This window comes from Coffea eugenioides, chromosome 2 (assembly GCF_003713205.1).
Source record: "Coffea eugenioides isolate CCC68of chromosome 2, Ceug_1.0, whole genome shotgun sequence".
NCBI lineage: Eukaryota > Viridiplantae > Streptophyta > Magnoliopsida > Gentianales > Rubiaceae > Coffea > Coffea eugenioides.
In genome coordinates, this window is record NC_040036.1 from 78,871,850 (window position 1) to 78,887,234 (window position 15,385).

Consider the following 15,385-nt stretch of genomic DNA (forward strand, 5'->3'; position numbering starts at 1 on the left):
TCTTCTGGCTTTGTGGTTGGAGAACTTAAATAGTAGTAGTACTACTACTAAGTGTAAGCAGCTGGTTTGACAAAGAGAAGCCAAGGATCATTTGTTTAAAAACACACAATTGCAGGCAAGACCAGACACAGCACATGAGATTAGGTATTTAGGTCGGGGTTGGCATGACGAAATGGTTATGTTTGCATGATATCAGCACCAAGAACTCCCATCTGGATAACGAGTACCAGTAGTCGCAATTACATTTACCTATAGCCTGTAGCCATCACCATCACTGATACTACACATACCCTTTGAGTCTGCGCACGTACGCCGGCATGCGTTAAATTCACCGCCAATAATCATTAATATTATTATTATTGTTTCTATATTACAAATAAGGAAAAAAATTATTGGTTAATTAATAACATTTACCAAAATATTTCAAGTCACGTGGTCTTTTAATTCCTAGTATTTTTCTACATATAATAACTGTATTTTGTTACGAGAAATATGTTATTTACATTTCAATTTTTGTTACTCATATATACTCTTCCTATCTTTTTATCATATAATTTTTATTTATTAAATTATATGATAAAATAAACAACGAGAGTGCAAATAATTAAAGTATATGATTTAACAAATAGTGGGAATATAAATAACGTTTATTTTCCCTTTTGTTACAAATAAATGAGGTGTCTTGATCCTACTTCGTAATCACATACCTAATACATACATACATATATATATATACATAGTAGTATTATAGTTTTTTGTAGAGTAAATCTCTAGCATTAATGCAGACCATCTGTATGTATATATATATATATATACACTAGCTTGTTATCCAACTCATCTTGCAACCACTATAGAGCAAGCTTCATTCTGCGTTTTTCATCTATTGTAGCTATAACTGAAAACTAGAGAAGAATTGTTGATCAGCAGAAGCCAATTTAAGCCATTTTCAATGGATCAAACACCCCGTGTAGCCCTCTTACCATCTCCCGGGATGGGTCATCTCATCCCGCTGGTGGAGTTTGCTAAGCGCCTTATTCTCCAACACAACTTCTCAGTCACCATAATTCTCCCGACAGATGGACCTCTCTCTAAGGCACAAACCACCTTTCTTGCTGCTCTTCCTGCTGCCATCGATTATATTCTCCTTCCTCCTGTTAACTTCGACGACTTAGCTGACGACGTTAGGATTGAGACGCGTATTTCCCTCACCGTCACTCGCTCTCTTCCTTCCCTTCGTGTTGCGCTCAAGTCTTTGGTTGACACCACCAAGTTGGCCGCTCTCGTGGTCGATCTTTTCGGCACGGATGCCTTTGATGTAGCCAATGAATTCAAGCTCCCGCCATATATCTTCTTCCCTTCCACCGCCACGGCTTTAGCGTTTTTCTCCTACCTGCCTAAGCTTCATGAGATGGTTGCATGTGAATTTAGAGACTTGCCCGGGCCAATTCGAGTCCCGGGTTGTGTACCAATTCACGGGAGGGATCTCCTCGACCCGGCTCAGGACCGAAAGAACGACGCCTACAAGTGGCTGCTTCACCACGCGAGGAGGTACAGCCTGGCCGAGGGAATCCTGGTGAACAGCTTCAAGGACTTGGAGCCTGGACCTTTAAAAGCGTTGCAGGAGCAAGAACCGGGTAAGCCACCGGTTTATCCGGTTGGACCACTTATACAGATGGGCTCAGGGGACAAGAGGGGGGAGGAGTCGGAATGCTTGAAATGGTTGGATGATCAGCCCAGCGGGTCCGTTCTGTACATTTCGTTTGGTAGCGGTGGGACCCTCTCCCATAATCAGCTAATCGAGCTAGCATTTGGATTGGAGATGAGCGAGCAAAGATTCTTGTGGGTGGTCCGGAGTCCAAATGATGGAGTTGCCAATGCCACTTACTTCACCGTCCACAGTCAAAATGATCCTCTGGCTTTTATGCCGGAAGGGTTCTTGGATAGGATCAAGGGTCGAGGTTTTTTGCTGCCATCTTGGGCTCCACAGGCTAAAATTCTCGGCCACAGTTCCACCGGTGGGTTTCTGACCCACTGCGGTTGGAACTCGACTCTTGAAAGTGTGGTTGAGGGGATTCCGCTTATTGCTTGGCCGCTCTACGCGGAGCAGAAGATGAACGCCGTAATGCTTGCGGAGGATCTAAAAGTTGCTTTGAGGCCAAAGGCTGACGAAAATGGATTCGTGGGAAGAGTTGAGATTGCAAACATGGTAAAGAGGTTAATGGAAGGAGAAGAAGGGAAGAGGCTCCGCAGCCGAATGAAGGAGCTCAAGGATGCAGCTGCTAAGGTTTTGAGCCAAGACGGTTCTTCCGCAGAAGCTCTAGCCCAAGTTGCCGGCAAGTGGCAGGCCAAAATTTGTACGTAAATTAGATTATAGCCTCGTCTTAGTTTTGCCCTTTCTGTTCTTGGTGTATTTTTTTATTTAAAAGCACCTTGTTCTGCGTTGGTTTCAAGCGCATAAATGTAGGAGGTGTATTGTCTTTGGTTAAATAAGTTAAAAAGGGTAATTTGGTTTTGTAAAGAGGTCAGTTTCTATGAGCCCCCATTCTATTATTTTGGTGTTCGACTTGGATGAGTATTAAGTGGAGAATGAGGAGCCGGAGAAGGCTTGGGCACGTCCATTGCATGACAAAAATTCGAGATGTGCTTGCTTGAGTACCTGTAAAAATTCATGCGGCTGCTCATTTAGGAATGGAGTGTTATAAACTTGTGCTCTCCCAAATACATGGCTACTACTAGGTTGGTGGGATCCGGGATACGTGCATCCATGTAAAATACAGGCAGGCATGCGATTGCCACTTGTTAAATTTTTATCCCCTGCCCTCTTCTTAGTCCTTACCAAGGAGCGGGGATGGGCCAATAAGAAGGACAGGTTAAAATTTGTGGTGGGCGCGGGCGTTAAGTGGAGTTGGTGGCTGCCTGCCATCGTCACAAGGATGCCCCAGTCTATCCCGTAACATGTATACTTTCTTTTTCTTTTTTTTTGTGTGTAAAATAGTGTACAGTGACTACATTAGATGTTGATTACTCCGGCATTGAACGGTGTCAGGTGTCGGATTTCTTCTAGCGGTAGGGGGGAGGAGGTGGGGTGCAGGGAGAGGAGGCGGCGAGGGAAGGGGGGAGGGAGAGAGGAGGAAGGGAAAGATTGAGGAGGAGAGGAAAGAAAAGAAAGAGAGGAGGGGGGGGTGTCGTTGCCATCGTTGGAGAAGATGCCGGCCGACAAGCCGAACAAGTGAAGAAGGAAGAAGAAAGGCAAAAAAGGAAAAAGCTTTATGGTGTATTGGAATATTTTAGAGTGTGTCTTAAAAGTTTGGAATATTTTTAAAAGGTTTTTATAGACAAAGTTGTAAAAGAATTTGTCTATAAAATGCCCCTGAAAAAAACCAATCCCAAGGGAACCCATTGTTTTCTCTATCTACAATATTCGAACCTGAAACCTTTCTTTTAGGAACATCGAACTCCTTGTTATTTAACCTAATAACAGTTGGTATTCACTATAATCACCTAATAACCGTTGGTATTCACTATCTAACCCAAAACTTTCTAAAATCACGGGTCTCACAAGTTCCAATTATAATTGGTCGAGGACAAAATGATTCCTTTTTACATTTTCATATCACTCTCTTACTCTTTTTTTCAACTCCAATAAATAACTTTTCGTTGAATTAATATCACTCTCTTACTTATTTACATTCTATCTCGATTCATTTACATCATGCGTTCACTTATTTACACCGTTAGAAACAAACTAGTTTGAACTAAACTTGTGAGGCCTTTTATTCAAATCAACACAAGTTGATAAGGATGGATCACTTTCTCATAAAAGATCATGTGTTTGAATTTCATATTGTCACCGTAAAAGATGTGTTAATAAGCGATCTATACGAACTTTTGCGAGTATGCTCTGATATGTGATGATGATTAAAATCGAACCCACCAAAATATTTTTATTACACCAAAAAAAAAAAAGGCCCCTTATCCAATCTTCTATTGCTCTCGGTGGATCATTGGGAGGTGCAACTGCTATTTTACCAAATTGCTCTGCACTTCTGAATATTCTAGTCCCTATTGAGTGACAGCTATAGTGATGCTAAAGCTGTTTAAAAAATTATTAGACAATCCACGAAAGATATGAGAATCCGTTCTTGTCTTGCACACTTTTAATAATGGTCATGCAAAATGTGTGTAATCGTGATTGTGTCTGTTCACATTCTGACTTTGTCTATGGATTTCGTGTATGCAAAAGCCAAAAGGACTTGTTCTGGTACGCTCTTCGATTTGGGCATTTGAACTGTTGGTGACTATGAAGACTTCAACCTTGACTTCCAATCACTCGTCACTATAAATAATTTCTTCTAAATTCATACGACTGTATAATACATCCGTCTGGTTCGACGGTGATTCATGTTTCGCCGATTCTTCTATAGATTAAGTTGGGTTATCTCTCTAGAATAAGTTAAAGTAGAAGTAGGAATAGGAATAGATGTCGTGTAGATAAGTGACGACTGACAAAAAAATGCACGCTTTTCGATCGTTATATATATTTTATTATATACCATAAATTTATTTTGTGAGCACTAATTCAATATGTGCAAAACATACAATTAAGTTAAAAAAACACACACACACACACAAAAAGGTATCTAATTCTACTAACACAATCATATTTTACCCCGAGCTATAAAAAATATCATACTGCATGGTGAACTAGTGATGGCTGAAAAAAAAAAAAAAGAAAGAAATGGCGATGGCTGACAGACAAAATTTTCTTGTGGTTCATGACAAGGATCACTCAAGCGATATCGCTGAAACATGCCTGCTTTTTTTTTTTTTCTTTTAGCACTAGTAGATATCAGGCAGCTTCGAAATATTTGTTACCCGTCGAATGTAAAAGCAAATCAATTATAGTGCAGCTTCTAAATATCTTTAGAATAAGAATAACTATTTAAATATTTAATAACTAAGATTTATGATTTAACAAAAGAAATTCTAAAGTAAAATAAAATTACTTTCAAAAGGTAGAATTTGCAAAAGAATTAATGCTTGAAATAAGTTTAATGGAATTAGTGAAGATTGATGCTTGATCAAATAGAGACAAATGTTGAAAAATTTGGTGTTTATCTTGACTAATAACTCCTATTGTTCTTTTTTAGTTCTAGTCAATTTAGCATTAATAATTTGTATATGTAGTTAAATCTTCTTTTACTTGTGTTTAATTTCTTCTCTCTGTCTTTTCTTTTTTTTTTTTCATATCGATATAGTGTTTCTTTAGTTGCTAGTTTAAAGTTATAATAATCATATCCAATAAAGGAATGATTTGGATAGCAGGTGGCTAATGAGAGACTCATTAGGAGGGATCTCAGATGTGAAATTTTTTCTGTAAATGTAGTTAATTTGTAATTGTTTAAATACAAGGGATAAAATAATTGTAATTGTGTATATTCATATGATAAGTTAAGTATAATTTAAGTTGCTAACTAGTACTCGGGAGGGAGTGATAGGTTGGAGAATGAGTGTAAGTGAGAGATTCCAAATTAGAATCTTTCCATTTACACTAAAAAAATAAAATAAAAAATTGCTAACTAGCACTTACTAGTGCATTTGTTAGAAAAATCCATAAAGGACTTGCTAATTAAGAGTTATATTAACTGCTAATACCATGTAAACATTAAAGTGAAACACAAATACTAATTGTATACAAAAATTAGTTTTGTAATAAATTTGTGTCTTATATTAGTATAAGAAAACTTAAGATTTGGTTTTAAACAGAGGCATTTAAGTATATTCTCTAATTGATATCTAAATGTGAAACACGTTGGGGGAGGCAAAGTGATAAAATTGGATTTAAAAATTAGGACTTCATAGACAAGTTAAAAAATTTTTTAAGGGCCTATATAGATTTTTTGAAAAACTTTGGGGGGCGGCTGCCCCTAACTCCCCTCCCAATAACGTCTGTCTGTCGAAATAGAATCTGGAGAAAATTCATGATTTTGGATTCTTATGCATCTTCCACTCCTTATGCGTAGACTGAATAGATCATCCGATTGATGGTATTCTTTTCTTTGCAATTGTGTGGAATTTAGTGGGACGTGTACTGCAGGGCATGTGATAATTTGGACGTAATGGCCCCAACTCATCTGTCAAACGTCTATCCTAATACTACTATTTGGTTCTGCTGCCATTTTACCACCATATAAAAAGTGCAGTGCCCGAATGCAAAAGGCAATCAACCACCGGGTCAATGGCCACCATGGGGGGCTTAAGTCTCTCCTTAGATTTTTTTTTTTTTTTTTTTTCGACACTGGGGTGTTCGGGTCAAGACCCGAAGGCGGCCCGACTAATCCCCAGCGGCCCGAGAGGAGAGGCCCCATCCCCCCAAGCACGGTAACCCTGCACGACTCGAACCCCTGGCAAGCGCTCCTAAGTCTCTCCTTAGATTGTAGGTAAGGATTCAAATGTAACGAAAAAAGTTTAAGGTTGTGTCAGAACACTTTCTTGATCTAGTTGGGTCTGTATACCCACTAACCCCCTATCATAACCTCCTTAGACTCCCCCTCTCCCCTAGATTAGGATAGAGTAGATTATACAAAATGTATCGTTGCGGATAAAAAAAAAAGAATGCAAAAGGAAATCAGCTTGACCACAATAGCGACTCCAATATTCAACAAATGAAGAGATGGGGTGAAAATCTTGCCTTGAATCTTCAAGATAATGATGGATTACGTGATGATGTTGTGTGAATTTGAATATTTTCTTTTCGTTTAGTTGGACTGAGCAAAGGACTTTTTGACTCCTTGCTGACATAAATATTATGGTAGAATGAACTTTCTTCCGTTGAAACTTGAAAGTATCGCTTGAGAACATATCATTATTTCAGTTTCCTTTCTTTTTTTTTCTTCTGTAATCCTATCCTTCTAGAGGAGGAATCGAACATAAACTGAACATCCTAATATTTGATAAATATGTTTATGATGCAAATGAAATATTATTTAAAAAAATTTACTATTCTGATAAAGTGAACACGTTGATATATATATTTTTTTAAGACGGCAACATCAGAACACGTTGATATTGGTTATGTCAAATTTTTTAAGCTAGCTATAGAAGCTTCCAATTTTTTGCCATTTTTTTTCAATTTTTTGCCATTTAACATTATTGAATTTCTCTATTGGGGCTCTATGATTGAAGTTTCTGGTGTGGTGTGGTCGTCATATGCCCCGAGGAATCACATCAGCAAGCATTCGCGCCCCTTCCAACAGCGCCGGCTCTTTTTGACTCCTAATACTAACCACCACAGTGCAGGGCAGGGCTGGCAAAAATAAAGATGATTCCAAATTAATTGGCGGCAGCCGAGGCTAAGCTGTTCTTGCCCGCTATTAATTAATCAGGCAGAATATTCTTGAATTCTGAAATTTCCATTGCCATGAATTGGAAAATGCTCCTACTAACAACCCTTGTAACCCCAAAAAAAAAAAAAAGAAAAGGAGATATCACTTTCTTTCTTACCAAAGCATGATGTCACTTTTACGTCATCCACATCCATCGTGTTGCTCGTGGGATGCACGAGCAATAAATAGACGAAACGAGTCGTCTCATCATGTCTTAGGTGTCGACTGCCGACACAAGATGGTTTAATCAGTAAAACAGATTATTTTTTCACGAAAAATCGTGTGTTTAAATGCTGAGAATTGCGTTAATAGATAATCGATAAAAGTCTCTGTCAACTACTTATGATTTTGGGAGCATGTCCTGTATCATGATGGTAAAAGGAGCCAAACCCACCCATATTTTCTACCCAAAAAAAAAAATCTCATCTCCTAAGCTTCTTAGAATAATACTAGTATGGAAGATGTGACCCCCCTGCCTGGGGCCGTTCCCTCTTTTGCATTGCTCCAAATGAAGCTTTCAGAATATAGACAGAATGGAATATCACAACCCGAAATTCTTACCAGACGATGAACAAGAATATGAAGTTAGCAATCTTCAGATTTTAGGAATGAATTAATGACATAGTTTACAGCTCGTTATTGAATGCGACTGATGTGACACGTCACAATTTTTAACCAAATATCACTAAGAATGTAGAAGTAACGCTCGAATATTCTCCGTAGAAAAAAAAAATGAAGACAGTTCAAGGAAGAAAAAATATTCGGTATATTTAAGGACAGAAGTGATTAAATTGTTCTTACCGCATAATTAAATGATGACAACATAAAGAGCCATTTTTGGTCATCCAATTTTCTAAGGATTAATTTTTTATGCACTAACAGTACAGTAATTTTTTTATACTAGCAGTTCTGGATGTATGCTACATATATATTATTTGAATTCATGTTATGTGATATGATCTAAACCTTGTTGTGTAAAAAGAAAATTGTACATATGAAAAACATATTCATTTTTTAAACAAAGAAAAAATTAGAATATTTTTATTAGTACTTCTTCCAACTACTTCGCTCATTTTCTTAACAACCTTTTGTATTCATCAACCGAACATCTCAAAGGTGGTACAAATACTTTTTTTTTTTGGTTCAAAAAATATTTCTAATAGATTCAAATCAAACGGACAGTTTCAGTTTATTACATCTTCTGTTGTATTATAAGTTGTTATTAATTAGTGAAAGAAGTAAATTATATGAAGTCAAAGAACAACACTCTATAAATAAATAAATAATTAAATAGACAGCATTTTTTTGATCAAAATTAAATTCCAGTGTTATGCAATTCCTTGTTTGGGTCGATAATTTCACTAGATTGGCATGGAATGACGACCTTTTCTACTGGATCTGTGGTCTATTTCATAGGTCATTTTCTTAAAGAGACTAAAAAAAAAATTTTCATTCTTTTCGTGGTGGTCTCTTGCTCTCTTTATTTGAGCTAACCCAATAAATTATTACCATTGCAGGCTCTATGTCAGGTTTATTATTTGGACGTTCCTGCAGACTTTTATGACCCATTACTCGTAAAATGTTGCAATAGATGCATGTTAGTGTCGAGCAATTCAAAACCAAATTTAAAACCGTAACCTGGTTCCTGACGTTTCTTATTTCCTAATAGGCTTCTTCTTCTTCTTCTTCTTTTTTTAGCACACGGACGTATTATAATGAATGCTTAACATGCCACATTTTAACAGAATCAATGGAAATACGGTAGTGATGCTGGATTATTCTCCACAGAGAGTAAAGACAGCTTAAGGGTCAAAAGAAGAGGAAAAAATGAAGGACAGACCAGATAATATAATAGGACCCAATAAATTGTCGCCATTGCAGGCTCTTTGCTCTTCTACATTCCTCATTTCCTGTAGACTTCTGTGACCCAATTACTCGTAAAATGTTGCAAAAAACATGGAGCAATTCAAACCCTCTTTTTTTTTTTTTTTTTGTGTCAGGGTGATTAAAGGAATACAAAATTCTTGGAGACGACATGGTCTTTATAATAATATATATATATATATATATATATATGAAAGGCAGCTTTGCATAATTTAAGGTTGGTAAAGTCAAGGTAGAGAAATTGAACCACTTGTGATTCATTAGCTTCAGAGGCCAAAGATTCCAACACTATTAATATGTGTTTTAGCTAAGTGAAGGGGTAGGGGCGTGAAGAGGGTTTGCAATTGCATAGCAATGTTGGATTTGAGTCATTATATGTACTTTGATTTAGTTGAGCTAAACCCCCTTTTTTTTTTTTTTTACTCAACTGTTCTAGAAAGCAGGATCGAGCTCGGCGGAATCAATTTACCTGCAGAAATACCCTTTTTTTTTGGTTGGGATTGAATTTAGATTGCAGGAGTTGAGTTGGAAATATTCCAAGCGCAACGCAATGGGAGTCTATGATTCCCCAGCAATGATGTTGCAGGGCAGGAGGAGCCAGGATTAGGATTATGAATAAAGTAACCACAAATTAATACAGTTGGTCTGGCAATTAGTCCCATATGTGATTTGTAATTTATGTATGCACAGTAGCCAATGGATAGCTTCTTTGAAAGTTAAGTTAAACGCTTTGAGTCATGAGTTGTGCCTAACCACCAACCCCCCGCAGCATTAGTACTAGTACTAGATCAGTATTTAATTTTTTTTGACATCAGACTTTTTTTTTTCCTTTGTATTGGTTGGTTAATCAGTCCCCGCCAATAATTATCATGAATGATTACAACATCCAAATTAAAAAAGATGTGATATGAAGCATATCATATTAGTATTAAATTTAGAATACTACGAATAACATATAACATATCTCTATTTGATTTCATCTAAACAGGCTAATTGTAGTTGTACACATGCTATTCAATAGATATATACTTGCGTTTAAAGCTAACAAGTTTGTTTTAAACTCATGTATATACCCATTTGATTTCACCATGTGAACCTATTCAATATTTATGACCTTTTCTCTTTTGGTAATAATTCATTTATTGAGTTGTATAATAAGACCATCTAGTTAATCGGTCCTAATTTGAATTCTATAATCATAATAACAAATTGCAATTTAAATTTGAAATTTCTACTCGCCACCTTTAAGACCAACAGTTAAACTACTTGTCTTGTGATTGTTTTAAAATTTGAGAGTGCCAATCACTTACTTCTTTTTGTCATACTTTTCATTTATTTATTTTTTCTCTTCAATTTTAATTCGATAATGTTTAGGATTAAATGTCTTCTTTGTTTTTAATTTTTGAGTAAAAAGAAATGAACATGAGTGAAAAAGTAACAATTTTTTTAAATTCATGTATATATCTATTTAATTTCGTCTAAATAATATGTTTAGGTGAATCAAATAGAAATATATTACATGCTATTCGTACTATTTAAGTGAAATCAAATAGATATATATATATACATATATATGGGTTAAAAAAACTATTCATATATATGATCAATGAAAAATAAAAAAATTCATTTTATAAAATGTGAAGAGTGGAAAATTTTATTTTGTGAAATGTGAGAGACGAAAAATTTCATTTTGTAAAATGTGAGAAATTATGGATCGGATTATGTAAAATTTGATTTGACAATTTTTCCCTTAAAAAATGTTCACATAGAAGGCACGTAGTGGATTCTGATAAAATATTTATTGGAAACTTATGTAGGGATCAAATTTGACCAATATTAATTTGTAAGGGACGTAAAATTACACTTTTAAAAATAAGAGACAAAAAAAGTTATTTTACAAAATGTAAGTAACGTTTTGAATGATTTTCCCGTAAAAATATGTTGAATAAGTGAAAAAAATATAAATAATGCCACTTTCAGAAGAAATTCTTGAAGTGGACTGTCAAAACAATCTTTATGATTTTTATATTTTGTGGTTTATTTAATGACCATACGTACTAACGGTCTGATACTGGATTGCATGAATTAAAGGTACAGACGACTCTAGGGTCTTGCCTTTTTGGTTTCAATTTTGCCTTCTACTCCTTTTTTATTTTTATTATTTTTTCAGAATCTGTTCCATAGTTTTTGGGTCTGATAACATGATGATTTCAGCCGATCAGCTTACTCAAGATTCATCTACCAAACGGTTTATTTTTCCAAATCAAACATTGAAACTCGATTTAATCTATAATTCTACGTACACATCACCTGAAGGAAAAAGGTGACCATACATCAATCATCATGAAATACAGAAATTACAAATGAACACTACCTACTATGATTGATGTCTTCCGAGATCAAATCAGCATTTAATTTTTTTTTTGACATCTGATTTTGTTTTCCTTTGTATTGGTTGGTTAACCAGTCCCCGCCAATAATTATCATGAATGATTACAAACATCCAAATTAAAAAGATATGATATGAAGCCTTAATTAATTTTTATGTACTTCAATGAGAACCGATCGATCAAACCAGTTAAGCATGTTCGTTAATTATGTCAAGCTCGAGTCGTAACACGTCTTCTGGTAATTAAACATAATAAATTAAGTGCCTTTACGCATTTGAAAGAAGAAAGAGCACCATTAATTACCATTTTTTTTGTTTTTCCTTGTAGTATTCTTTTTCAGTCTCTCTATATTATTATATGTGAATGGAATTATGGAACCAACCCCACACTAAGCATGCATTCATTTGTATTAGTAGAAGGTCTTAACGTTCGGTAATGAACACAAGGAACTGGACTCCATATCTAAGAAGCTATGGTAGCATTTTCTTTCAAGTTCCAATGCTCATATTAATCGTGATTTCTATCTGGAATTAATATTGAAAGAAAAATATTTACGCAGCGGAATGAGCAAACAATTTTTCGATGTTATTGCTTGAATTTGCAATTTGATTCGGGCCTTGATATTTCAAAACAAATAAATACTTACTTGTTTAGACGAATATGCGATGCCTGCTGCAGATGTTCGAATTCCAGCAATCAGCCTTCCACGCGCTAGGCCTCTAGCTCGTCCACACAGACTCAAACTAATGGATTACTGAATTTTGGAGTTTTGTCTTTTGTAGAGAAGAAATAACTTTCTTTCTTTTCAAAAGACCAGCCGCAATTGCCTCTCACCCTTTTTGGGACCTTGCCCAACTTTTGTCAATAGGGTTTTATTTATATAGTTGTTTTGATTAGATCAATATCTTATATTATCTTGATCAAAGCAATATAACACAACTCATATGATTATCCAACCCATATTTGATTCTTATCTTGATCAAATCAAAACAACCGATATATATTTTATTCTCATCTTGATCAAATCAAAATAGAATACAATTAATATAATTATTTAATTCATGTTTTAGTTTTGATCACATCAAAATATAAACACCATTAATATAATTATATTAACTGTTCTCTTCATCTTTATAATATTTGAGTCATACACAAATACCAACTCCAAATTCCGTCTAGATTGGGTTTCAAGATGTGCTAGCATCCTTACCAAAGTATAAACCCATTCTAATCAATTTCCCTATTAGTTCAAATCCTTTTGTGAGTGACTATCTAGGTTCATTACCCAGTTGGCAATGTAATAAACGTTAACCTATTAACATTAGTTAGAACATTTCTAACACTTGAGAAGTTCTCCAAATATACCTCAAGTTAACATAGTTCATGAGTGATGCCTAGCAGCATATCATGACACCCAACCGGTGATGAAAGATTGGAATCCTTTTATGTGAACCATGACTGCAATTGTTTTGCATAAAAATCCTTCTATTACTATATCCCTATTGAGTTCAGTTTAGTAATAATGTCAAACTCTAAAACTCAATTGTATGACTTAATCTATCAAATTACTTGACTATAAAATTGATCATCTACATGAATCAATTTGTCTTGGCCAAGAACTCCTTTAGTCAAGATTGATAGATTTCATAAGATATCAAACCATTCATGATGGAATAATAGATCCCATTTTGCATAAACACCTGGCTCCATGCATAACTAATTAGAGGTACCATATGCCAATACTCATCCGAACAAGTATTTTCTGCATTGATAGACTTTAACCACCCATGAATGAGCCAACCATGTCATCTCAGGTCTTTGGATCACATGCACCATTGCAATCAATAATGAATCATTGACATTAATAAGCTAATGATTCATTATTTAAATTAGTTAGTGTTCAAGCCAACTTGTCACACAAGTGCCTCTCATATTTGTTCTAATATCACATACTTAATGGTATGAGACTCACCATTCTATTATCATTAATATCTCATATTAATCATAGAAAATAAATATGAGACTAATCTTCCGAATTAAACTTGTCCAATTAATAATCCTATGATTAGGAACAATTTAATATTATTTGTACCAAGTTTTTCCGTCACTCATATTCTCATCACATGAGAATGGAACATTAACAAATAATAATGGACAACATTCAATCAAATCTAAACCAAGAATAATTGAATCAAGAAGTGCAATTTTATTTTAATCAAGACAATAATTATTAATGCTCTAGGGCATACTGCTAACAAATATTTCTATGCACCTTGATGGATATTTACAGTCTTTCTTTCAATTAACCAACTTTTTTTTTAAAGTGATAATTTCATTCACAAACTAAATTACTATGAACTAGGTCAGTCAATTGTGTTAAGCAAAGCTTTAAATGAATTTTCTAGAAGGAGTTGATGAGAATGGACGCAATTGATTTAGTCAAATTTAGAATCAACCATTACGAAACCTTAAAAACAAAAAACAAAAAAAAAAAGATTTGTTTGATATTTCTTATCAACTAAACGAACGAGAACACAACGAAGAAACTTTCACCTAAAAGATCGAAAATCGAAATCCATATTACCATTGCTAGTAGACTATCAAACAAAACGCACTTGAGTTTTTTGCCAAATTTGTCAGTTACAAGTTTTTTAAAAACTTTAGTTATAGTAATCTAAAAAAATTTCTCAAAAATTTTAAACTATACATTTCAAAATATATAAAAATTTACACACTTCAAAAAATTTTTTAAAATTTATATAATAAGTTACAGTAAAGTTTTAGACAAACGCCTAAAAAATTCATTTCTTAAATAGGGCCATAGATTGAAAGAGAGGTGTTACTCTGCTCTACAACCAACGACCAATTAGAAGGAATTGAAAGTTTTTCTAGAAAGTTGAAGATTTTGCCATGACTAAATTGACAATCGGTAATGGTATGAGGTAGAACTGTTTTTCTAATGATTTGTGGTGTGCGTGTTGAAACACTTTTGTTAGTGTGATTCTTCAATGGCCTGAATAGATTTTCAACTGGATTATCTGTATTTTCAAGATTCATTGTAGTCCACCAATTTGTGATTATTTTCAATGAATGGCAGATGATCATAACCAGTGGCCAACCCGGCTTCGTGTTGCTCTTGTTCGAGCCAGGTCAAGCAAAGGAATTTAGTGCCAAAAACAAACAAAATAAAGTGAATTTTTTTTTTTAAAAAAAAAAAAAAGGAGAGAGAGAGAGAGAGCCTTAAGCTAAGACATGAATATTCGGGGATTTCCGGTATGGGTCGTTTAATGAAATGAATATCGTCCAGTTACCACCCAAAACAAAAAAAGGAAAAAAAAAAAAAGAACATCCATACGCCAAAATTATTGGTAAATGGTCACTACAATATACTAGTATTCGGTATTGTTAAGCAAACATAAATAAGTTTAGTACAAATAGATGCTAGTTTTCGTTTCAAAATTCGTGGATTATTAGTTGGTTATTGATTGTAATGTTATTAAATATAATTGGTATATATTAATTCCACCATTGTGGACTGATTATAATCATATGAAAATTTTACAAAAAACAAACACAACAAAAGGTTGCTCGGTTATTGGAGATTACCTTGACTGTCTATGGCCACCAACAATTAGATATCCCTCTGTCCTATTTAATTCTCTGGCTAGGACGGTTCGCCTTTCTTACTTAGACTGCCCCTTTTTTTCCCCCCTTTTGTAAGGCTCA

At 34.8% G+C, this 15,385-nt stretch overlaps 1 protein-coding gene across 1 annotated transcript; it reads left to right on the plus strand.

Annotated features, from left to right (window-relative positions):
- Positions 1–836: 836 nt before the first annotated feature.
- On the plus strand, positions 837–2,560 carry LOC113761912 (hydroquinone glucosyltransferase-like). The gene has a single exon (XM_027305094.1). The coding sequence runs from the start codon at positions 950–952 to the stop codon at positions 2,360–2,362; it is 1,413 nt and encodes a 470-aa protein (XP_027160895.1). The 5' UTR covers positions 837–949; the 3' UTR covers positions 2,363–2,560.
- Positions 2,561–15,385: the final 12,825 nt, after the last annotated feature.